Source organism: Dinoponera quadriceps, unplaced genomic scaffold (assembly GCF_001313825.1).
Source record: "Dinoponera quadriceps isolate SergipeBrazil2010 unplaced genomic scaffold, ASM131382v1 scaffold1069, whole genome shotgun sequence".
Taxonomy (NCBI): Eukaryota; Metazoa; Arthropoda; class Insecta; order Hymenoptera; family Formicidae; genus Dinoponera; species Dinoponera quadriceps.
Genome location: NW_014555200.1, coordinates 130882 through 155079, shown reverse-complemented (window position 1 = coordinate 155079; position 24198 = coordinate 130882). Strand labels below are relative to the sequence as shown.

General features: G+C 37.5%; 2 protein-coding genes across 3 annotated transcripts in view; one reads left to right on the top strand and one right to left on the bottom strand.

Moving 5' to 3' along the window:
- The window catches only part of LOC106743513 (cilia- and flagella-associated protein 44), a 19770-nt gene extending 9688 nt beyond the window's left edge, over positions 1-10082 (top strand). Inside the window, exons 13-26 of the mRNA XM_014617424.1 lie at positions 1229-1401; positions 1492-1710; positions 2033-2152; positions 2225-2444; positions 2783-2971; positions 3799-3996; positions 4607-5140; positions 6002-6173; positions 6353-6642; positions 6707-6906; positions 7587-7804; positions 9139-9281; positions 9395-9572; positions 9898-10082. Of these exons, the coding sequence (XP_014472910.1) occupies positions 1229-1401; positions 1492-1710; positions 2033-2152; positions 2225-2444; positions 2783-2971; positions 3799-3996; positions 4607-5140; positions 6002-6173; positions 6353-6642; positions 6707-6906; positions 7587-7804; positions 9139-9281; positions 9395-9572; positions 9898-10016 (2973 nt within the window). The 3' untranslated portion in view covers positions 10017-10082. The remainder of the gene's footprint in view (positions 1-1228; positions 1402-1491; positions 1711-2032; positions 2153-2224; positions 2445-2782; positions 2972-3798; positions 3997-4606; positions 5141-6001; positions 6174-6352; positions 6643-6706; positions 6907-7586; positions 7805-9138; positions 9282-9394; positions 9573-9897) is intronic.
- A 2786-nt stretch (positions 10083-12868) lies between these two features.
- LOC106743540 (E3 ubiquitin-protein ligase HECW2) lies at positions 12869-20858 on the bottom strand. Of its 2 annotated transcripts, XM_014617488.1 has the most exons (11): positions 20689-20858; positions 19846-20188; positions 19258-19766; positions 18766-19176; positions 18305-18595; positions 18030-18222; positions 16910-17427; positions 16486-16823; positions 16184-16384; positions 14432-15391; positions 12869-13061 (listed from the first exon to the last, which is right to left on the bottom strand). In XM_014617488.1, the coding sequence occupies exons 2-11, from the start codon at positions 20144-20146 to the stop codon at positions 12950-12952; spliced, it is 3834 nt and encodes a 1277-aa protein (XP_014472974.1). In that variant the 5' UTR covers positions 20147-20188; positions 20689-20858; the 3' UTR covers positions 12869-12949. The 2 variants fall into 2 exon arrangements, with proteins under 2 accessions (XP_014472974.1, XP_014472973.1); XM_014617487.1 differs by having other exon boundaries at positions 18766-19766.
- Between the last annotated feature and the right edge of the window lie 3340 nt (positions 20859-24198).

Genomic DNA, 24198 nt, shown 5'->3' with positions numbered 1-24198 from the left:
GAAAAGTGGCTACATTAGTAATATGAAAATGTATTGTGGAGAAGGAAGGAAACTGGCGGAAACAATATTAGATATTCTTACTCCATATAAAGACAAATATTATCATGTGTTTATGGATAATTATTATAACAGTGTAGATATAAACGAAACTCTTTTAAAACATAAAATACGAAGTTGTGGAACAATACGTGTAAACCGAGGACTTCCACATGAATTAAAAAATAATAAGTTGCAACGCGGACAGTCAATTTTCCGGAGAAAAGGAGACGTGTTAGTACAAATTTGGCAGTCAAAGAGAGAAGTGAGGATGATTTCGAATATTCATTCGAGTGAACTATTAGAAAGCTCCAATACAGATTGGCACACAAAGACAAAAATAATAAAACCAAAATGCGTAATAGAATACAACAACTATATGAAAGGTGTTGATAGGGCAGACCAGTACCTTTCGTACTACTCAATATTGCGAAAAACAAAAAAGTGGTCCAAGCGGGCTGTAATGTATTTGTTAAATTGTGCATTTTTCAATTCCTATTTAGTATATAATATGCATAATAATAGTAGCTTGCCATATAAAAATTTTTTGTTAGAATTATCACGCTGTCTTATAACTGACAAACAAACCGAAGATCTGGAATTGATGAACATTGAAGAGCCACAACGTGGTACATCGAACTCGGCACCACGGATTCCACGGTATAAAATTGATCCGCCTGAACGTCTTTCGCTAGACATCAAAAAGCACAACTTAATTCGGATAGAAAATAAAGGCAAAAAGCTATATGTCCAACGAAACTGCGTAGTTTGTGCGGCACATAAAAAAAGAAAGTTGACTTGCTTCAAATGCGAGTTTTGCAATGCACCTCTTCACCGTGGCGAGTGTTATCAACATTACCACACTCTTAAAAAATACTAGATTCTCCTCATAAATATGTACTTTAAAACATTTTTTGTAATTAGTGTTTAGTTCTTTTTTAATATTTCTTGTAGTTTTAAGAGTTTAAATAAACTTTTTTAAGTCTTTTTTTTTATGATCACACAAAATATCGCCCGCTCTAGGCCGAAAAACGAGGCGGGCGGCCGCCGCGCTACTTAGCATACTTTCGTCGAGATCGCCCGCCGTTAATGTGTTAATTAAAAAATTATTAATTTAAATTTATTGCGACACGCACAATGGACATGCTTGATGAACATACGACCCAATGAGATTTATTCCCGCGTGATACAGTCATACGTATCTGGTATCGAGGATCTCGAGGAAATCGATATGCACGCGAGCCTGGAAGAGACGATTCAAAAAGCCGAACAAGTCAGGGTTACGAACGAAGCGGAGCGATGTAAACGACAGATTCAGGAGATATTGTTCAAGTTGAGCGAGGAATACAGCAAAATCGTGGAAAGGTTTGAATTGTGCCAAAAATGTAGTAGATTGATCGGTTTGAATGAGAAAATAACGATCATACTTATCCATTTTAATTTTTATATTATCAGGAATAACGCACTACCAAAGCTTCATCAAATAACTCGCGATGAATTGGAATTGGATCCGAGAATCACGGCTAACTTGAATCAGGAGCTGGAGGCGGAAATGAACGCGGTGCGAGAAAAGTTCGCATTCAAGGTGGAGAAAAGCGAAATCGGACTGCGGAAGCTTATGGAACATTTTATTCATCCTATCACAGGCTTGCCGTTTGTAGTCTGCAAAGTTTTGTGAGTAAAAATTGCCTTTCAACGTTAGAAAATAAAAAAAAGAATAATATAATTGAAAAAAGTAAAAGAAAAATATAACTGACTTAACGTATCTAAATATTACCTAAATATAATAATACATCTGTAGCTACATTAATGCTTCGAATTTCGTTCTAAGACTCAAGAAATATATTCTTGATGCGTTAAGATGTTAAATTATACAAAAAAATTCGATTTTTTTACCCATTACATGCTCCCCTATATTGATATGTAAATATTTGTATGGTTCGATCACGCAATTCGTTCGACTCTCTTGTCCAAACTCTAATTCGTATCGTTGTAGACAACCAGATCACGCGGTCCATTCCCTGCGTCAACACGTCTTGAATACTGACGGTATCTTGCCGCATTTGGACACCATAAAACATGTACATACGCCTGATAAACAAGCAAATGGAGTCAGGTAATTTATATTACATGCTTAAATAAGTATTAACGCAAAACAATCGAGCACACGTTCTTAATTCTCTTGTAGCATAGCGAACGGTCCGATGCAGCGTTATGAAGAAGAACGAAAGGAAGAAAAAGAAACTGAGGAAGAAGCCGAGGCGGAAAGAATGCAGGAGCAAGCAATCGCGGATATCCTGAAAGACGTTGATCATGAAGATATGGATAACAGCCAAGGAATTCGATTGATTCAAATCTTACGTAAATATACATTGAGGAAGGCAAGACTGGAGGAACGTGAGAAGCAAGTGTGTTGCATAGTGAAATATATAAGTGAAATATTACGTACTGTCTATTCTTTCGGCATGTTCGTTTAAAAGATACACGTTGCTAATGTTCCAATTTTTATTTGCTCATAATACAATCTCCAAGTTCCCAAAAACTGCATTTTCGAAGCTTTTCGTAGAACGTTTTACGATTTATATGTTTGAACGGAAGAAACTCTTTATTAATACACCCTACAATTAGATAGACGAATAAGTGATGCGTTTTCAATTTGATGAAATTTAATAGAACATTTAATGAGAAATTTAATTTGATATTTAATTTAATTTAAAGCAATTTGATAAGACATTGTTCGATTTAGTGGAGAGTTATACACAAAGAGAAACCGGATGCGTCCATTAATCACCTACACGATATAGTTGCCATAGAGGAAGCGAAGGGAACTATCGGCGATTATAAATTAAAGACATCGCTGACCTTTGATTTGCTATCGGAAGAACGGGATGCTCTCTTTTCAAAACACAAAGAACTGTTCAACTGTTGGAAAAAGGTTCATATGATTTTGTCAAATCTTAAAAAAAGGAAAGATCAACGGTTTTTCCTCATTAACACGTTGACCGCCACGTTGGTGACCGCAGATTGTTTTGTCTGTGGCGCCACGGTGGTCATCAGTGACCAGAGTGCCTCAAATGTTAATAATTGTAAAAATTGAATGAACATCGTCAACTAACTAATTTTGAACATCATAGTTAATTAAAAAATACTTCGCGATAAAAAGTGCACTATTCAACAATTAAAAATTTTAATTAAAATATTATATATTTTATTACAGAAAATAGCTGCCCTATTCCGTTTGTGAAACGGAACAAACATTTTTTAGCACATTTAATCTATCATATATTGCATTTAATTTGCTATGTTTAACCACTATGTTTAACTTTATTTCATGAGTGCATTTGTTTGGAGGAATAAAAAGATTAATTTTTATCAAATTTTCTATCTAACGGTATATTGTATTAAAACATTTCAAGCATAAATAAGGCTGGCCATATCGCGCAAGCGTCGTAAATAGTCATAATGTAAGTAAATATTCCAAAAGTTATCAAGTGTAATCGGGTGCACCAAGGCGCCACGGTGGTCACCCATGACCACCAAGATAAACGCTCTATGGATAAATGAGGAATAATGATAAATAAAGATGTGATCTTATATAACCATAATTATTATTATTTTATCATTATATGCTTAGAATAATGAAAATACTTTCGTGGCGCCCTGAGCAAAAGATATGAACTCGGCGTGGCGGTCAACGTGTTAATGCCTTATTTCTTTATTACTGTTATTATATTTTATTAATTTCGATTTTTATTATATTAGCTTTATTATTTGCAAGAATCTTTTAACGGGAGATTAAAGGCTGCGAGAACGGAGAAAGAACATTTACATGCGCAAATTATATCCTTGATAAAAACTCTCCGAGAAATTCACGATGAGATACCACGGAAGAACATAGAGCCCTTGCCGTTTGTCCCTATGTTAAATACTGACATAGAATTTCCTGAAAAAAAAGTGACGGTAGGCATTAATGTGCATCATGTATGTAAATAGCGTAATTATATGTTATATGTACATAATTGTGTGTGTGTGTGTGTGTCCCATTTTATAAGACCTATTGAAATATCTTTGTAGAAAAGCATTTTAGAGAAAAACATTTTAAGCAAAAGTTATAAAGTGCATAAGGGGGCATCCGATGATAACCTTGTCTTTGTCACGGATGTCTTTTTTCATTTGAAGGTCAACTTTTGTTTTTTAAATAGAATGGCCTATTTTTGATACCGGAAATCGATAGAGGAGGAAATTTTACGTTAAAAACATGTAATAATATGTGGGGTCAAATTTATTCCAAAGAATCACTTCAAGGTCAAAAAATGTTCACTCTAGAAATAAATAAAGCATTTTCAGAGCAGTCTGACGTTTAGTTATGTTTCATGTCTTGAGATCAAGTTGTCACAATCACAGAAATATATAAACCTATTGAAATATCTTTTTAGAAAAACATTTTTCTCTAAAACGTTTTTCTAAAAAGATATTTCAATGGGTCTTTTAAAACAGGACACCCTGTATATATATATATATATACAATTCAAGCCATAACGTATAAAGACGCGCGTTTACTTTTATGCAGCTCGAAAAATATACGATAAAAACAGAAAGAATGCAACGACCGAGGCTCTCACTTATTCCGGAGCCGATATTTATTTGTCCGGACGAAGAATACGAAGTGTTACTGCTTGATCAAGAATTTCCAAAAGCTGCACATATCTCTGGCGAAACGTTAGCGCCATTCTTCGTCGTGCAAAAAAAAATCAAAGTTGACTCCAACGTGCAGGATGACATGTCATTGCTTTATTTGAGCGACGAATCCGACAGCCTGACGGAGTGGGAAAAAGAAATGATAGCTGCTCGTGTATTACGCAGGACATACGAACAAGACTGCATATTGCGATACGTGCGGACCAGCTATGAAAATTTGGATAAGAAGTTAGACGAATTGGAGCACGATCGATTGGACATTGTCGCTGAGAGTGTCAATATCAATTTATTCTTATTGACACTTCGTCAGGAATATATTATACTGAGAGAATATGAAACAATGGAGAATGCGTTGCACGACCAAATTAATCGTAAATTAGAAAATGTCGCTGCGGTAAAGCAAAAAGTTAGTTGACAAAAACGTTATTACTTGATAAAAAGTTTTTCATAATATAATCATACTTATAAAAAAAATCACAGAAATATATAAAATTATGTATGAATATGATTATACAGTTACATGATTGTTACAGAGCGTTCTCTGTTTCCGTGGTGTGCGGATGAGCAAAAAAGTCACGTACTATTTTGAAAAATTTGCAATATTTAATAAGGAATTAATTATTTTTTCTGAGCTAATGAACATACGGAAAAGGGTAGACACCGGACACTGTATAAAGAAAAATACTTCTAAAGATTTCCTAGTAACAATGAATATCAATTGATTTCTAAAGGCGGAGTAACGCAGCAAGCGACATATGACGCAGGACTAAAAAGAAACACGTCTCTCACTATCAATTGATTCGTCGTTTCTAGGAGATCTTCAGAAGTAAGTCATTTTCTTTATATATGTTTTCTTTATATTATATATAGTTTTCTTGATATTATACAGTGTCCAATCTATCCTTTCCCCCGTACGTTTATTAGCTCAGACAAAATAAATAATTCCTCACGAACTATTGCGAATTTTGCAAGATGACTTTTCTGCTCGGTTTCATCCGTTCTACCTGCACATCATGGGAACGGTTTGGGATACCCTGTATATAATTTTACATGACTCTTTATATAATTATGTATGATGCTGCTTGTGATGAAGCCAGTTCACGAAACGTCGAAAGACGCGGCGCCAACTCGGAAGCCACATCGAATTTTATCTAGTTATTTATGTGTGATTATACGTGAAAAATTTGTTGCCGGGCAGTTCCATATAGCCGACAAGCATAAATAAACATTGGAAAAATACGTCACGCACGACGATCGATATTTTCAGATACATGAGGCTACCGACAAAGCTGACGGTAAAATGAAGGAAATAGTAAAACTACGTAACCAGATCAAAGATATTACCTCGGAATATATGAGAAGCATAAGCGAAGATAAGTTTCGTAATTTCCTATGCAGGATATTTAAGAAAAAGTACAAAGCGTTGAAGGAAGAAGACGGTAAGACTATTTTAAAGAGCACTTCGGGATAGGGGGGTTTCGGACAAAAAAGTTGGAGAGAATCGTATAACCAAGCCGTTGTAACATTTTGAAACATAAAACTGTAGTAGCTTCCAGTTTGTATATTCATGCACAGCCGAGAAACGGCTAATAATGATTACATGATGTCATTGTTTCAGAAACTACCACGACAACGACTGAAACAACTTCGGATGAAACGAACAGTGTCGATAGCAAAGAACTAGAGTTGATTTATTTCGACGAAAACATATGCCCTCCGGGATGTAACGATGAATTGTACAACATGGCGTTTTCGATGAGAGAGAGACGGTACATGTACGAACGCGAAATCAAGGATGTGCAACACACGATGGAAAGCCTTCAGAAAGAAGCTGAAATTGAGGCAAAAAAGTTAAGAATTATAGAGAACAACCTGAAGGCGCACGAGGACGATTTAAAAATGTTTATGGTATTGCGAATGCTATTTGTAACAATCAGGAGAGTCACTTGTCTAATCGCATTTTTCTCGACAGCTCGAGAAACAAGGGAAATTGAACGACGTAGACGTCACGGTGACAATGAAGTTGCACCAGTTGCAGTATCTCCAAGAGTCCGACATGTCAGTGACCAAGATGGATGATTGCGTTGTATTCGACAAGAAAAAACTGTCCAAACTATACGCTAGAATACAGGAATTACATGAAGAAACGCTCGAATTACACGCCAAATACAAGTACGTCCCGGTAAACACCAACCAACAGTAACATTACATCAATGTTATAATTTCTCACTTGACGATGTAAGTGCAATACAACATACGTATATAACAGTTACACTGTTGAGTGAGAATTTATAATATTACTGTCATGTTAATTGAAGTTACTAAAGTATACTGGGTCATTCCCAGATCAATATGGACAAACTTCATGAGGGCATAGAACGGATTGAGATGAATGAAAAAGGCATTTACCATTTTGCAAATAGCACGCAAGAAATTTCGAGTTACTAATTATTGAAAATGGCCATATATAGAGGCTTCTCTAATTATAACTCAAATATTTGCATGTTATTTGCGAAATGATACAGAATTTTTTTATTCAGAGTGGCCTAATTTACACGTATATGACAATTGTTGCACCCACAAGTTCAAGGTTTAATATACTGATGCCTGTCACCATCACAGCTGCCGTATATTCCTAGATTAGATCACTTTGAACAAAAAAGTCTTTTACCATTTCGCAAATTTTTGAGTTATTAATTAGAATACTTTTTTGTCCACCTCAATCCGTTCTATTCTCTCACGAAGTTTGTCCATATTGATATGGGACACCCTGTATATATTTGTGCACGAAGAATCTATAAATAACAAACATCGAGGTTTCTTAATAATGAAAGACACACAACGTGTTATAGGCGCTCTCGGGCACACCTTCACAGAATAAAAATCGACTGTAATCATATGAGTATGAATAACAAAAGCTTGAAGAGTGAGATAAAGCAAAAGATAATAGACAAATTCGGCCGGAATGTGTCTCTGACTGAATTGTACGAAACAATACTGCGTCGAATGATGTACGATATCAAAGCCAACTTAAACGAGACAACGATGCAGTTTAACAAACGGATCAGGGGTGAGTTAATCGCATCGTTTTATTAATTCTTTGCTTCATATCCCTTGTATTATATATACGAGGACTGTTCGATAATTCCGTGCAAAAATAAAGGAGTCTCAATTTTTTGGGAAAAATCTTTTTGATTTCTCTCATAATCTCCTTTCAAGTCTATTAGTCCAACGATGCTCAAGATTTTTGATCCATCCATATAATATGATCCGTATAATATTCAAGTCTTTAAAATAGGCAGTTGTTTCGGCTATGACTTCGTCATTTGATGTAAATCTCTTTCCCGCCATTATTTCTTCATATTAGGAAACAGACAATAGTGCGAGGGCGCTAAATTTGGCTAAATAGAGTGAATTAGTGCGTTGTCTTGGTAAAAAAAAAGCTTTTTTGCCAAATGTGGTCGTTTTTTCTTTACTTTCTCATTTAAATGATCCAGCAAAGATGCATAATATTGTCCGGTTATCGTTTTACCCCTCTCCAAAAAGCCAATAAAGATTATTCCACGAATATTCCAGAAGACATCACCTTTTCCGCCGATGGGACGATTTTCGCCTTCTTTGGAACAGATGCTCTGAATGCGACCCATTGTTTTGACTGTTCCTTGGTTTTAGGCAGATGATGTATCCAAGTTTCATCGATTGTTATGAAACGGTACAAAAACTCCTTTAGATTACGTTGAAACAAACCGTGCTTACAAAGAGGTTTTCTCGTTCACGCTTGTGATCAATTCCCAAATAGCATGTCTCATGGACATTCTATATGAACATCCTGTAGACGTCCTCAGGACGTCCCAAGGAGATCTGTGCTGTCTGGATTGTGAACGGCACCCATCTTGTGAACAGTTTTCTCATATGTAAATGTTTAAAATATAGTGCATTTAAAGTGTTTTAGCAATCTCACGCACTTTCAATCTTCTGTCCTCCATCACCATATTATAGATTTTTTAAATAGTTTCTGCAGTTGTAACTTTAACAAGCCGTCCCGAACATTCTGCGTCATTTGTGCTCATATGATCACTCCAAAGATTACCAAACCACCGGTCTGTAAACCGTTCTAATCGATGGAGCAGACTCACCATAATGTTTATCCAGCTTGGCTATAGTTTCCGTTTTGCCTTTCAAAAAGTAATGTTTGATAATCACTACACTCTCTTTCATCCATGTTTCACAAATCCACAAAACTCGATCGACTCAAACGACTGCCAACAACAGAATAATGAATGAATATTTGAGTGAAACCTGGTGTATGTTCCTACGAGCGGAAAGACATTATACTATAGACATCGTCTCTTGACTTTACACGGACTTATCGAACAGCCCTCGTATTTTACTATCTTATTACAGAGGTCAAGGAATGCTACGCTGAGGAATTAATTACTTTTAACCACATGGTCCGAGAACACACGCAGAAGCTAAGCTTTCTGACACTTTTGGTGGAAGAACAATCGAAGCTGAAGAAACTCTTGAGACGGCACATTACATCGGATGTAAGTCGCATTTGTATAATATTCGTCAAATTTTTATTTTTCATACGAATTATTTTCCAATGGATGTTGGTGGATCTCGTGAAAAATTGCCTATCGATTTACTGTATTTATAGGAGGAAATGTTGCAGCTGGAAAAGACATACAAGGACGATATAAGAAAGTTGGAGAGAATTCTCAAAAATCAAATGCGACAGAAACGTTTGTTTGAAGATGACATTAAGAATTTCAAGTTGAAGACGAAATCGCAACATTCAATCCAGTTTAGGGGTATAATGTCATGGGACGATAAAGGTAATAAGATAATTAAAAAGGCCTATAAAATTCTGTCTTGAAGAAATTTCTTTGTTAAGGATACTCTTAAGTTTTGATAAAGAAAAACCATCCCGAATTGATTTGTGGGAATGACTACTATTAGTATGTATCGATGTGACTAAGAAACTCTATATCTATTTACTTTATTAATCTTTTTCTCATTATTAACCGTGAATTTCTTGATAATTATATCGGGCTATAACATTGTATACACACATATGTCGAATACCGACTATGCCATATATGTTACTTTTTCAAGTTATACTTTCATTATGGAATTAGTAATGACAAATATTTTACGTAGACATTGAGCCGAAAACGGGGGAAAATTACGATGAAAATTGGCAAAACGACGAAGTAAAATATATAAAAAGTGACGAAAAGCCAGAACCCTCTCTGGATAGTGAATATGCAGTTGATTAGAAATCGAAAGATACAAGTGCTATGTTCACATGGGAGAATGGAAATTTTTAACTGCCAAACCAATAAGACCGACAAGTAAGATAAATATTTATAAATATTGTGTCAAATTATATATATATATATATATATATATAAGCGCACTCATTGTATCGTGGATGAGAAAAAAATTTTTGAATTAATATAAAAACTCTACGATATAATAATATGTTTTTATATATAATTCCAAAAAAGATGAACACAGAATTTAGTTAAATATTTCGGCAATAAATAGCATCCAAGAAAATTCTCAAACTGCAAAATAAATCATTCGTTTGTCAAGACATTAGTCAATAACACCGTTGTCCTTTGTTCGTTGTATTTTATTTATGGCTCATATATAACGACTATATGACAGCTGTACAAATACATAACTTTCATTAGGAGAGAGGATCTAATAATAAATAAATAAATAAATATATATATATATTTATATAAATAAATATATATATATATATACATAACAACATATACGCTCTTATACATAATATAAAGATATCGTAATAAGTCTATATTTCTCGTGTATGAATTATCCCTTAACTTTTTCATTATTCTATGTGCAAAATATCTCAAAGAGCCTATACATTATTCTTGCATCATGACTAAGAGAAAAAATAGAAATAAAGGTGAAAGGTCTGTGCTCTTCGTCGATGAACATTTTTTAAACGATCAACTCATCAGAGGTGATATTTGCATCAACATTCACACCATAAACTCTTTAAATATGAATAACAAGAGTCGGAATGTTAAAATACAATAAAATGCAGCTGCACGTCGAGTTTCAATTCATGGACTAGAGATGGGTAGTGATGGTCGTGGATGAAAAATTAAATGGCGTTCTTATAAGGACGAATGTACACTCGAATCTCGATGTAGCATAACAGAAAGAAACGTGAAAATACCGATGTATCACGTGGCAGAATTGAATACAACAATTTCCATTTACGCTACAATAAACTCAATTCTTATGTAACATCGTATCTTACGGTAATCTAATTCGGCACATTAGTTCGTTATAAGAAACAAGAAAACAGAGGAAGAAGAACCATCCTAATGTACGCATACCGTTTGAAGCAATTAGCGAGGCTATGAAATATAATTTCGTGCGTAATCGGTACTCATAGTGTACTAATTCTTCTTGCGAAAAATCTTATATCGAGATCCAAGTGAAAGCGATAATTATCGCAGTTAATGATAAAAATAGTAATTATATAACAGCACAGTATATTCATATTAGTATTATTCATTTAAGTAGTAGTGATACCAATGGTAGTATTAACAGTATAGTTGCGGCGGTAATAGTAATATAGTAATAATTAGCGATAGAGTAGCAGTGGTAGTAGCGTGTTCTTTGCCGTGTCTGTAATTAATCTCTTCAACCTCAAGAGCCCACGTACGTAACGTAATGACTCCCGGAATGTGTTCGTTTTTGTTGAAATTTATGCGTTGAAACGTGTTGGTGAACAAATTTCCAACCAATTTCAATAAGCGATTTCCCGCGAGAACGAGAGGAGAGAAAAAACAAGGATGAGAGAAGAGAGAGACCGAGAAACGGGAGGGGATAGGGTTGACTTGTAATGCGCACTTAATTAACAATCGTATCGAGAAATGCGGAGTTAGAATAAACAGATTACGTTCTGCACTGTACAGTTCTCTGGCGAAGGGAACGAACGCCGGAATTGTACCTCGTGTGAATAGATGCGACAACGTCGCGAGACGCCATGTGTCATCGTCGTCGCAGTTGTGAGAAATACGCAGCGACGGAGAACCCGAGATGAATTATCACCGGTTGACTGAATCTCCACAAGCACAAGACCTATCAAAATTATAATTTATTAGAATTATAATTTATAGAATTATAAATTATTAGATATAAGTTATAGATATAATCATATATAATTATAATTTACACAATTATAAATTACCAGACATAAATTATTATAATTATACATAATTGTGATGTGTTGATTAATAATTATATATAAAATTAAAATTTACAATTATAAATATTAAATATAAATTATAGTTATATATAATTATATAAAATTAAAATACGCGTGAATAAATTGATTTATTCGCGTTGCCTCGCGGAGTAGACGAGCAACAATTAATGCCGGCATTACCGGGTGCGTATCGCACGGAAAGTCAACGATTGTAAGGACTGCTTCGGGCATGGATTACTCGCTTTGAAAACGAATTGTAGAGGAATATCATTATTAAGCTCAGACACACACGCGAAATTTTATAAATGCGATAATGAGGAGTGTCCCCCGCCAGAATGTTAAGAATCCGGTAAGGATTCATTTCCTAGTTTACGCTCTGTTTGCACAGGAAGATACACCAGTTAGTCCCTGTTGTGTCCTCCATCGATTGTCCTGGACACGATGTCCTCACGGCAACTGTGGCAACGAACGGGGCGGTCGTTATGGAAGCGACTTTGCTTTTAAACGTTGCGAACGAGATACTTGGCAGCCATCAAGACTAAAGCACGTAATCGTAAGGCAAGAAGTTCGCCCAGGATCGGTGTATCCAAGGATAATGAAAGAAAGTTGTCTGATTATTCTCGCACATCGCGTCTTCGTTCGCCGAACAAATCGCAATTCACTGTGAGAAATTCGTGAAAATCCGAAGGGAGAATCTGCCTACGTCACTTCGATAAATCGCGCGTACATTTCCCGAAAGCGCGAGAACTCCGAGAAACATCACGAGGCTGCAAAATTCGTTCGATTTATTTACATGATTTGAATAAGTCGAATTAGTAAAGAACCGCGTAATTCGTAAGCTGTTAGGCCCATGTACAAAAAACCTATCCCTCCTTAAGAGAAAGTGCGACTCGTCGTATATTCTATCGATTGTACAAATTCTTTATAATTTATAAATTCAATGCGCGCGTTGCTTTATTCTATGCCGAAGGTATTCGTCTCCTCCACGGCTAACAACAGTTTTTCGTATAAAATCTCGGGCGTGGGATAAGGTGGGAGATCCAAGCGATTGAAACATGTATGCGCCCTGAAACACACAACAATAATCATGAGAAGGACAGGCGATGACGATGCGATATTTAAATCCTTAACTTTTCCTACTTTTCGGAGAAAAAATATCGGAAGCGTTGATCAAACTGAGATACCTAATTACATATACCTTCACAGCACTCTAAATGAAGAAATAATGTGATAATTTGACTTTGAATTTTTATCGCACTAAATCCACTCGTGTACATTGATCCTTTTTTAGAATTCTGTTGATCAAACAAAGAAGTTTTCAACTTCAGAAATAGAGTAGACTTGGCCATATCCTGGCGATAATGATGCTCAACTCATTAAAACCAACTTTTCATTGCTTTTATACACACCCTGAGCGAATCATGTAAAGTGTTATGCATATACATACTATGTATAAACTTTAAGAACATATTTTGAATAGAAAAAAAGATATAATATGTCTTACCTTTTATGTGTTTTCAAGATTAGCATGTTATTTTTGAGCTCTATTTTTAATATCTTCTAAATTAAAAATAAGATTTTGATGAAAACTACTATAATGTTAAGGACTAATATGCAGACATTTTATACACAAATTTTAGAATTATGTTGACCATTTTGTTTTGAAAATACAACGGTGTAAAGTTTATAGTAATATTCGAAATACATATATTTAAACACTTATATATATCTTTTTCTATTATCTGTGCATCTCTATCAGATCAGCTGATACATAAATATAGCATTAATAAGAAAAATGAAAAATAATATTTTTGTATTCGTAATATTGCGTATATATTTTTACCTCAACTTCGTTTCAAATTAACATTTCTCATTTTGGTAATGAAATAAATGTGTAGGAACATAATTTTGTTTTCATAAATACTGAATTTATGAGCGTTCCTCTCAAAATACGCTAGTGAAAATACAACATTCACAACCTCCTTAAAGTTTTTTAAACGATAGCACAATCTTTTGGAACATTTTTTTTATCAAAAATGGGAAATAAGGAAAAAACATACAAATTGTCCTTCATTATTTGTTTTGATGCGATACGATATCTAAAATGGATCGAGTAGCCGCACGAAGACCGTCATGATTGTTTGTCATTAATACGCTATATTAATTCAGCCGGAGTATTAATTTTCTTTTCGTATACTAAACTTGTAAATTTTATATTTTCTTTCTTTCCATTTGTATAAAAAAAATGTTCCAAAAAATGTACTGTATCATTTATAAACTTAAAATTTTGTGTATGAACAACTGGTCTGAATCGGATTTACGTTACGAAGTATTTTCTACTTCAATTTACACCAGAAATATACTCCTCATATGTCATGTAATATCCTGTATTACAAAAGACGCAACGTCCGTGAGTTGATGAAGAGAGAGGAATACCTTGGTAAACTGTTCGGCCTGCCCCATTTCTCGATGCAGAACTTCCTCGGTCCCGTGGAGCCCCGCAGCGCCGCGAATCCTTCGTACGGAATGCTCGAAGTGCCGGTAACGAACTGCAGTAATCGCAAGCGTTGCTCGTTGGTGAACCGGCTAATGCTGCTCCAGAACCACTCTACTACCGGGTGCGCGTCGTGATATCCGCTCCTGTACTCGGTATGCGTTCGCCAGTCGTTCAGGTCGATCTCGGCCGCGCCGGCGATCACTAGCTCCAGCTCGCGGGCGTCGAAAACTGACACCAAGCGCGGATCCACCACCTCGTAGAAGCCACGGACCAACGACTCCGTTTGCTCGGCCACGCCGCGTTCCAGACGCCAACGCACCACCCTTTCGAGGTACTCCTTCTTGTTCTTCTCGGTGACCGCGATGTTCCTGCCGCCTGGCTTCAACTCGCGCTCAGCAACTCGACCTAGGAGCTCCTCCGTCACCGAGAACGTCAGCTCCAACGGCTCGATGCTGATGTCCTTCTCTTTGATCCACATCAGACTCTGATGGAACTCCTGGTCCAAGCTCTCCAGGTCGCTCAAGCTCGCCGGTATCCTTAGGAGCGCCTTGTAAAATGGCCTAGTGAAGAACGCGTCGAGCAGATATTGGTGGACTAACGCTAAGCCTAGAACCCTGCCCGAAAAGCGGAACCAATCGTGATAGTTGTCCACGAAAGCCGACATCGGCGAGATTTGCACGGTGTAAGTATCGTTGGCCGAGTACTCAAACAATCCGTAATAAGGATTGAACAGCTCGCGCGACAAATGAAAGAAAAATTCTCGGGACGGCCCGCCGTAATCCAAACCCTCCTCGTGGTCGAAGATCACCACCAGTTTACCTTTCTGCAAGTCTTTCTTCGACGCGGCCATTATACGCGTAAAAGCGTCCTCGAGCAAGTGTTCTCTCCTAATGTGCAACCTGCGCATAAGCATGTAGAGACGAAAGTGTAAGTCTCGCGACGAAACAATAACAATCTGGATATATTTACGAAAACAGCTATGCCATCCAGAGCAAAAAGAAATGGAATAATTTCTGCTTCCTGATAAAAAGTAACTTCTCAGATATGAAAATAGTGAAGAAAAAAAAAACATTTTTTTATCAAATTCTGGGAATAGTAACATACTCTTATCTCCTCAAGTTTATCTTTGGATAACTTAACACGAGTTTGTTTTCATAATATGGTAGTTTGAAAGTTCATAACAAGACCAAGCAGAGATCATGAGACGCGGTATGTCACCATACATGCGCATAATATATTTATATAGCCGAAATGGCGAATAGCGAAGTTCACGCGAACATGGTATGCGCATATATATACATTGGTATCTCGCGTCCCACAATCTCTAGCAGCTCTGAAACAAAGGACAATACGCTTCATAAATACAGAGCAATCGGCAGCAGACGAAACGGCAAAGAAATATATAAAATGCTTATATTTTACAACGGGAGTTCGCGAAAAAAGTGACGTAGTAATTTATTCTGGACGATAGAATTTTTTAGCGACTTGTCAGGAAAAAGTGATAGAAAGTGATTTGTTAAAACTGCAAATAAGTCACTTTTGATCCACCTCTTGTTTTGTAATTTTTCGAACTTTATGAAGAAGGCTGCCCAGTGATAAAAATCCGAAGAAAAAATGGGAAAGATAGAATCTACAAGTGTGTCAAAAATAAGCCATTAGCGCTACAAGAACACACGATGGCTGAAACGTACTTCAATTTACCCGGGCCTTGGCCGTAGCCTTTGCTCTCGAGCTTTCGGTAGAACGTCCGAAGTTTGGCCTCGAAATCTCTTCTGTACGGCGCCGGGGCTCTGGCGGAAGCCCTCGTCAAGCCGGGTGACGCGTGCGGACTACCGAGCGGAGATCTACCCATACTACCAGGTACGTACGACATGATCTCTTGTTCAAATAAACTGTAAAGCGATAACGTGACGATCAGAGAACCGCCGCACAATCTACGGGAAAGGCCGATCAACATACGGATTTATCATCTCTCTCCACGGGCGTTTCCTACCTTAGCAATAACGCCAGAGGAACGTCGTGTCCCATTCTCTGTAACGCTGTGGTTCCCTCGACCCTAATAGTGTTAACCTTCTCCCGCAGCGCGATATTCTGCCCTAATGCGGAATGTCTCTCCTTCAGAATATCTATTATATTAGGCTGACGTAGGAAAGCGACTACTTTGTCATTGTAGGCCACGGGTATGTCGGGCGTAGCGGTTACGGACGACTGCTGCGGCCTAGGCGGCGGTACAGGAGCTTCGTCCAGCAACGTTCGCACGTGTGCGGATTCGGTAGGTAATCGTGGATCGATAAAAGAGGTCGCCTTTCTAGCATGACATATAAAAAATCTCTGAAATTACAATTTCATCTGGTTACAAGACGAGCATTACGGGTATTATCGGGAGGCAGCTCCTCGAGCGGAGTCGGCGAGCTCACCTTGCCCGTTCGGTCGAGCTTCGATTCGTATCCTCTCGGTAACTCCTTGCCCGGATCGGCGAAGAAGTTGATCAAGGCGACGAGGTCTCGGTTGTGCTCGTACCTCGGGAAAATCAACGGGTTCCTTCTGACTCGGCTGATCATGTGCTTCAAACTCGGATTGCGGTTGTAGACCTCCATGGCGTCCGTGTTAGTGTGCAACACGGTGAAGAAATCGGGCCGCGTCAGGAACAACACCGGCGGTATCGTAGTGATGTCGAAGGGCTCGGCACGCTCGCTCGGCGTTCGCTCGGTGTTCTCGAAATGATTGCCGTTCGAATTGTTCGCTTCGCGGTCGATGTTGTCGGGCCGCGAAATGGTGCGTCGCACGCTTTGGTAACGCCTGTCCAGCTGTTGCCGCCGCAGGTCGCAGCCGGTGTTGCGCGTCGTTAAGCGCGTCGGCCTCTGCCACGTAGTCGTGCGATTGATGTGATCTATGTAGAACACTCGGCCGTGGCTGTCGATCCTCGCTTCCCAAGCTGAAACGTGTACACTGCTGATAGTACCACAGATCGACGAAGAGGAGAACATGTTAGTCAGATTCCATCTTCGGGATAGCGAACCGTTTCCTCGCATCTCCGATGTTCACATTCGAATTGAAACCTTTCGAGTTTTCGAGGAAAAGTTCAGCCGGCTCCACACGCGGCAAATGTAGGTGATCATTGACAATTATATTGTGTGCGATCACGTATATTTTTTTATGATATTAACCTCCAACATACGTGATCAATATGTCAGATTGAGACATCGTGCCTTTCAGACATACGTGATAAATTTGGGGGCAATCGCCAAAGTTCGTCTACATTTGCCACATTGTGCGCTTTACACAATCGGGAGGGGTTGATTGTGTATTTCCGTCGACTTTTCTCACCCTCGTACAAATAAAGTACAGGCGATTGAATAAACGCGACACCGACGCAAGATTATTAACTCATCGAACAACCCCCGCGTGAGATGTATCGCATTTTCATTATGGTGCCAAAATTGCCCGATCAAACGAAAGCTCGATTTTTTTCGTCATTATGTTTCGAGATACACAATCGACGAATTCAGTACGAACGATGGATGCCGCGTCACTTACACGGCGGCAGAGGCTCCTCCGAAGATAATGATACGTTGGACGTTTGGCAGACAGGCAACGGGCACAAAGGTTTGGGTCGATGCGTAGGCGTAGGTGGACACTCCAACTGATTGGCCGATTCCGGCCTCTCTCGTTGCCTGTGCGACCTCGGCGAGCTCAACAACGCGATGCTCTTCGTAACCGCTGTCCTCAACTGAAATGTTCGACAATCATCTGCGTACTACGGTCTACACAGGTGCGACCAGAACGATAATCGTAGGAGGCAATCTGTCAACCTTAAGATTCGAGGCCTCGTCAACGTCCACGATCTCGAAACCGAAGCAGTCCTCGGGATGCAGTGGCGTAGGGTGCCTCTGAGAATGCCTCTTGGGTAACTCGGGCGCGCCGCTCGGCAAAGCGTTACTCCTGTGCAACGGCCGGTGTGCGGCCCTCGGCGGAAGTGGTGGCGGCATCGGGTAGAGGGTCTCGTACAAGGACTCGGGGGACGACAGTCCGCCTCTACTGCGCCAAAGTTGATAATACTCCACTCCCTCCTGCGTCACAACTCCGTTGGGCCTGCATTGTCTCTGAAGATAGAGTGATCTCTTTATGCATCGAATCGGTTTTCTTTTTTTTTCAGACAACCACTCTGACGAGGGCCCTTGCATTCGTCGGTTCGGGCTAGTTCGGTATAGTTTCAGTGCAGGAATAGAAAACAAAGGACGAGAAAAACCAACGCGGTCGCACATTCGCTCACCTTCTTCACGTCGTTGCGGCTCGCGTGCTGAGACGACTCCATGTCCGAATTGCTCTCCTCGCTCGACGAACGAGGCTCCAGATCCAGGCAACGCACTTCCTCCAAATGATCCTGTCTGGCAAATGACGACTCCAAGAGCGCCACTGCGTTCTCCTCGAGCTCGGCCGGCTGTACATTGGCAGTTTTGTGCATTTTCTCTAAGATTGGCAGTTTGAACGGCTTGCTCGTACTCGCGGTGTCGTTGTAGCGCGATAAAGTCACGTCGTCTCGCGACCCTTTGCGCCCCAGCAAGACAGCCGCCTCATTCCCGTCGACCGCATCCTCCAGGGAGTTTCTACCCTTATTATTATTGTCCGCCGCGGATGTTCTCGCACCGTTGGTCACGTCGCTACAACGCGTCAGTAAAGCACCCTGTGAATCCAACGGTTCCTTAAACGTGTGTGAAGGCAGAGATGCTAATCCGTCCGTTAATAGATTCGCGTCATTACGTACGTCGTCGTCGTCGTCGTCGTCGTCATCGTCGTCGTCGTCGTCTTCGTTGTAATCGCTAGACGTTTTCAATAATACGTTCGTCACTTGGCCATGGTACACAGTGACGTCGTTATCTTTTAAGGATACTTTGCGCGGCACTGCGTGATCCTTCACTGATTTATGCCCCGACGCAACATCGTCATCAGATCCGCCTTTACACGGATCACCCGCATTTCCCTCAAGACCTTTGCACTGTACAATGATACCATCACTTTCCTCCGTTGCTACATCTTTGCCACAAGCTTCTTCAGAGTCCAAGAGACTGTCGGAGCGCGCCGTCAGCTCTGAGATGTTATGACGAATTTCAGAAATATTCTCTGTCAGCAAGCACTTCTTCCTGGACAGATTTCTGTGAGCAAGGACAATCGATTTTTTATTCGCCTCGTCGTTATTCTCCTCGGTTTGTTTAGCTAATGCCGATGCACTTGTAATGTCCAATGATTCGTCGTCTTCGTTATCAGCCTTTGAATCTAGAAATCAGATAAGTTTTTATCTTCCGATGAACATGAAAAGAACTTTAGAAATAGTTTCAATTCATATCGATATTACTTGTCATCTCTTCGTGGCACAGAGCATCTATTTCTGGCGAATCACTTTCTGCTACAGAACTAGCAGTAGCTGATGAAACTGCATCTCCAGCTGAGTTCAAGTATTTAGTTCTGATATCTGATATAGATACCTGGTCACTATTAACATTTACTACATAAATATTTGTATGATTTGTAGATACACTCGATATTTCTTGGATTGTAGAACTTAAAGTCCTTGATGTGACAGGCTGTTCATTAGATTTCTCAATATCCTCCTCTTGCTTGGAAACACTGCCCATGGCATTTGTTTCAGATGGCATTTTTCTTCAAAACATATTTATAGTCAAAAATTTTACAAAATCCTGCAAACAAGAACATTAATAGGAACTTTAAATTAGAATTAAAAATATGATTCTCGAATTATACTAATATATAATTCTCATGCTTTTTCTTTTGTATCAATGCCACAAGTAAAAAAACAAATAAACATATGCATGCATAGAGAAATCCGTGTTCCTAAGCAATATAGGTAACGTAACAGATCTCTATTATTCGTATATGCATATCACAGTGTAATTGTAATATAACATACCTATAAGTGCCGATAATACAGATAGAATTAAAAATCAGATGAAAGTATTGTGTGAAACGCGATAACAGGTTAAGGATGATTGCGTCGAAGTAAATTAATAATCTGTTGAATTGCCGAGTGCGAAAATTAATTAAAATTATTAACCGATAAACGCAGAAATGTTATCAATACATAATCTTTTCTTTTCAAGCTGATAACAATTAATATATTCCAATGTACACATATGCAAAGTGAAAGTGCAACGAAGAAGTACTGCACGAAGACGCTTACCGATTAATGTCGCATTTTTCACGTGTCAAGTAACAAAATACCGTTCAAATAGCCATTTTATTTGATATCCGCCCGTATATTTACGTGTTGACTTTATTCCTACTAATTACACACGTACACGCGTAAACGGATAATTTTGACAGCGACGTAGCAGACTATACGAACTAGTGGCTGCCTTTCTCGCGTAACAATAATGTAGAATTCACAGCACGTCCGAGGACCAATGTAAAGCCAACGGCACACGATGCTTGTTTTCGTGTTGGATTGCTTGCTGAACAGAAATACTGCGTTCTGATTGGTGTATCGTCATCCATTTTCGGAAATGCACTAACCAAAACGCAGTAGGTCTGTTCGTTTTTGCTGCACCGCTGAACTAGTGCAATAAGTTGAAGTGAGAAAACGTATACTTGTCTCGCTTCAACTTGTTGCACTAGTTCAGCGGTGCAACGAAAACGAACAGATCTTAGATCTCTTGATATCGCAAGAATATCGTACATCATATTCATTATTCTTTTACTCTTCCTGTACATAATAAACAGTTGTGAGGAAATAAATTTTCGGTATAATTACAACGCAGTAATTGGTCTATTTTTTTTAGCTGCTCTGCTGTACTGGTGTAATAAATTAAAGTGAGAAAAAATATATTTGTCTTATTTTAACTTATTAAACCAGTTCAGCAATGCAGCTAAAAAGAACAGACCAAATACTAACACTACGCTTACGTCGCTCATGGAGTTTGCTATTACTTTCATGTTATTGGTCTCAGCTTTAGTAGTGTTTGCGTTTATGGCGTTAATAACGTCTGCCTGAACGCACTCATAGTACTATGTTCGCACTATATTATTCGGCAACTCAGAGTCACGAACGGCGCACTATACTCCCACTCTTTTTTGGCAAAATTCACACCAGGACGACGTTCTCAAACGCAACCTAGACGACGTATGCGAGATTCTGTCAAGCGATGATGATCAGTCACAAAAAGTTTGTGACACTTATTTTCAATAAATTTCACAACGCATCTCGTGTCCAATAGGAAAATGTGTCTCCTAAGAATTACTAAGAAACAAATTCTCCTATTGGGCTCGGAATGCGTCCGAAACTTATAAAAAAAATATATCACAACCTTTTCGCAACTGATTATACAAATATTACAGCTGCATTCGGGGAGTGCGTTTTCAGCGCTATTATGTCATTCTATCCTTCTTTTTCTAATATGCGATAAAGACAAAATAGCGCTGATATCGCACTCTTCAAACACAGTTTATATGTTCTACGGCCATATATTTCGGCCGAGTTAATGGTTTGTTTTATACATTGTTTACAGACAAACTACTCAGGAAGAGGGATGGCGGCCATTTTTAATGACTCGATCATATCTTAATATCTAAATGAATGACATTTAATTATTGTTATTAATTAACCAGACACTTAGAAGTTGATTTCATTCACGCAAAAATACTTTACTACGTTTTGTACTTTTATATTTTTAAATCTACTCACACGTGCGCGCGCGCGCACGCACGCACACACACACAAAACTATACACACATACACACAGAAGTTTCAATTCTATATTATTTCACAAACGTAATACTCTTACACAATACCTACCTACATACATATGTATGATGAGAAAATAGAATAATTTCTTCTTCTTGTGTTTTCTTATGATTTTATAATTATAAAATATATAAATGTAATTTTTAAAAGGCATTACGACTGCGCAATAATATTCAATTTCTATCGATAAGTTTTAAAATAGATTTTTCACCGCCCTTTGTCATTTTATAAGTATCATATGTCCAAATGTAATAAAAAGATATATATCGTGCTTTCGTACATGCGTGTGACGAATCGAAGTAGATTGAATGTGTCACATAAGCGACACAATAAAATTTTCATTTCCTTTTAAATATATTTTTCTTATGAAAAATGTATGAGATATTTATTTAATAAATATGACGTTTTCACAGATTCTCTATAAATCATATTTCAAATATTAAACGTATATTTTATGTTGTATTATTTATCTATTATTATTTAAAAGTTCAAGCACTTGTAGTATTAACTATAATGGAGGCAAGCTCGAATGATGATGAAATTCATCTTCTTTAAAGTGCTCGCTAAACTATATTCGATCTAAAATATACTAAAATTTAATAAAAACTCGTAATATATTCTATAGTACTGATAATTTATGTAAATTGAATAAATCTTAATTTTTGCATAATACATGCTACCGTGCATTGTTTTTTTTATACTAACACCATATATAATTACCGAATATATTTTTTCTCTATATTGTTTAAACTAGTATAATTAAAATTATTTATTGTATTTCTTTATATTGTTTTACCAAAAATTTTATGATAGTTAAAGATATTAATACAATATATATATTTAAAACTAAAATTATATTCTCTCTCTCTCTCTCTCTCTCTCTCTCTCTCCCTCTCTCTCTTTTTCATAAATATTGAAAGATAGTGGAAGCAAGGTAATAAGACAATGAATCAAATTTTGTTTATTTGAACTTGTCTTTCAACCTCTATGATGTCTTTCAACCTCTATGTCACATATTGATAATGTAATAATTTATAAAAAAGAAACGACTCTCAAAAAAATTTGACTTTTTTTTCAATATAACGTGTCTTCGTAGGAAGATGCTTTAACGTTATACTTTCATGTGTGATCTCTATTATTTTAGGAACACAAATCAAGAAAGGATGGAACCTGAATAAGTGCTAAATATACGTTGCGATCAGTTTAATTTACAAGTATTCACTTTATGGCTCTCATAATAATTGCAATAATAATGATATTATTTTACAACTTCGCTCATCGTCAGATAAAAACACACACACCTTCATCTACACATCATCTTCAAAGCCTGCGACGATACTATTTTATGCAAATTATTCACAAAATATTTAAATTCAAAAGCCTATTGTGTATTTTCTCTGTATATTAAGTAATATAATATCGATTATTATACTTTAAAGCTCTACATTAATTTGAACATACACACGACAATCACTATACGATTCATTGTGATTATATCATTTTTTTACCAATCAAACTAATTATGACTTATGCACATAATACCTCACACATTATATCAGAAATTTCCTATCCATTCATGCTCAGTAAAATACACTAATTTACCAAGTATTCACTGAAACCTTATGATCATCATTATATACATATAATGATCAAATAAATGCATCAGAATCATACTAACAAGTTAAAGATGTACATATACATATATGTATATATGTACATATATGTGTATATATACATGTGTGTGTGTGTATATATATACACACACATATGTATACATATGTATGTATCTACACACACACACACACATACACACATATATATACACATATATGTATGTCTGTATGGTAGTTGCTGTTGTGTACTTTTTTACATATAACTTTAAGTTACTCAGACAATTGTTAGATGTACTATGTATTTGCATTCGTTCAAGTTTTATCACCCACACGCGTA

Bases quoted from the DNA above. Each gene is read 5' to 3' on its own strand.
- LOC106743540 (XM_014617487.1), bottom strand. From the start codon at position 20,146: ATGCCATCTGAAACAAATGCCATGGGCAGTGTTTCCAAGCAAGAGGAG. The intron at 18,223-18,304 runs GTTGACAGATTG...CGAACATTTCAG, and splicing joins ACGAGGCCTCGAATCTTAAG to TTGAGGACAGCGGTTACGAA. The intron at 13,062-14,431 runs GTATTCCTCTCT...TGTGTGTTTCAG, and splicing joins AGGCCGAACAGTTTACCAAG to GGCGCATACATGTTTCAATC.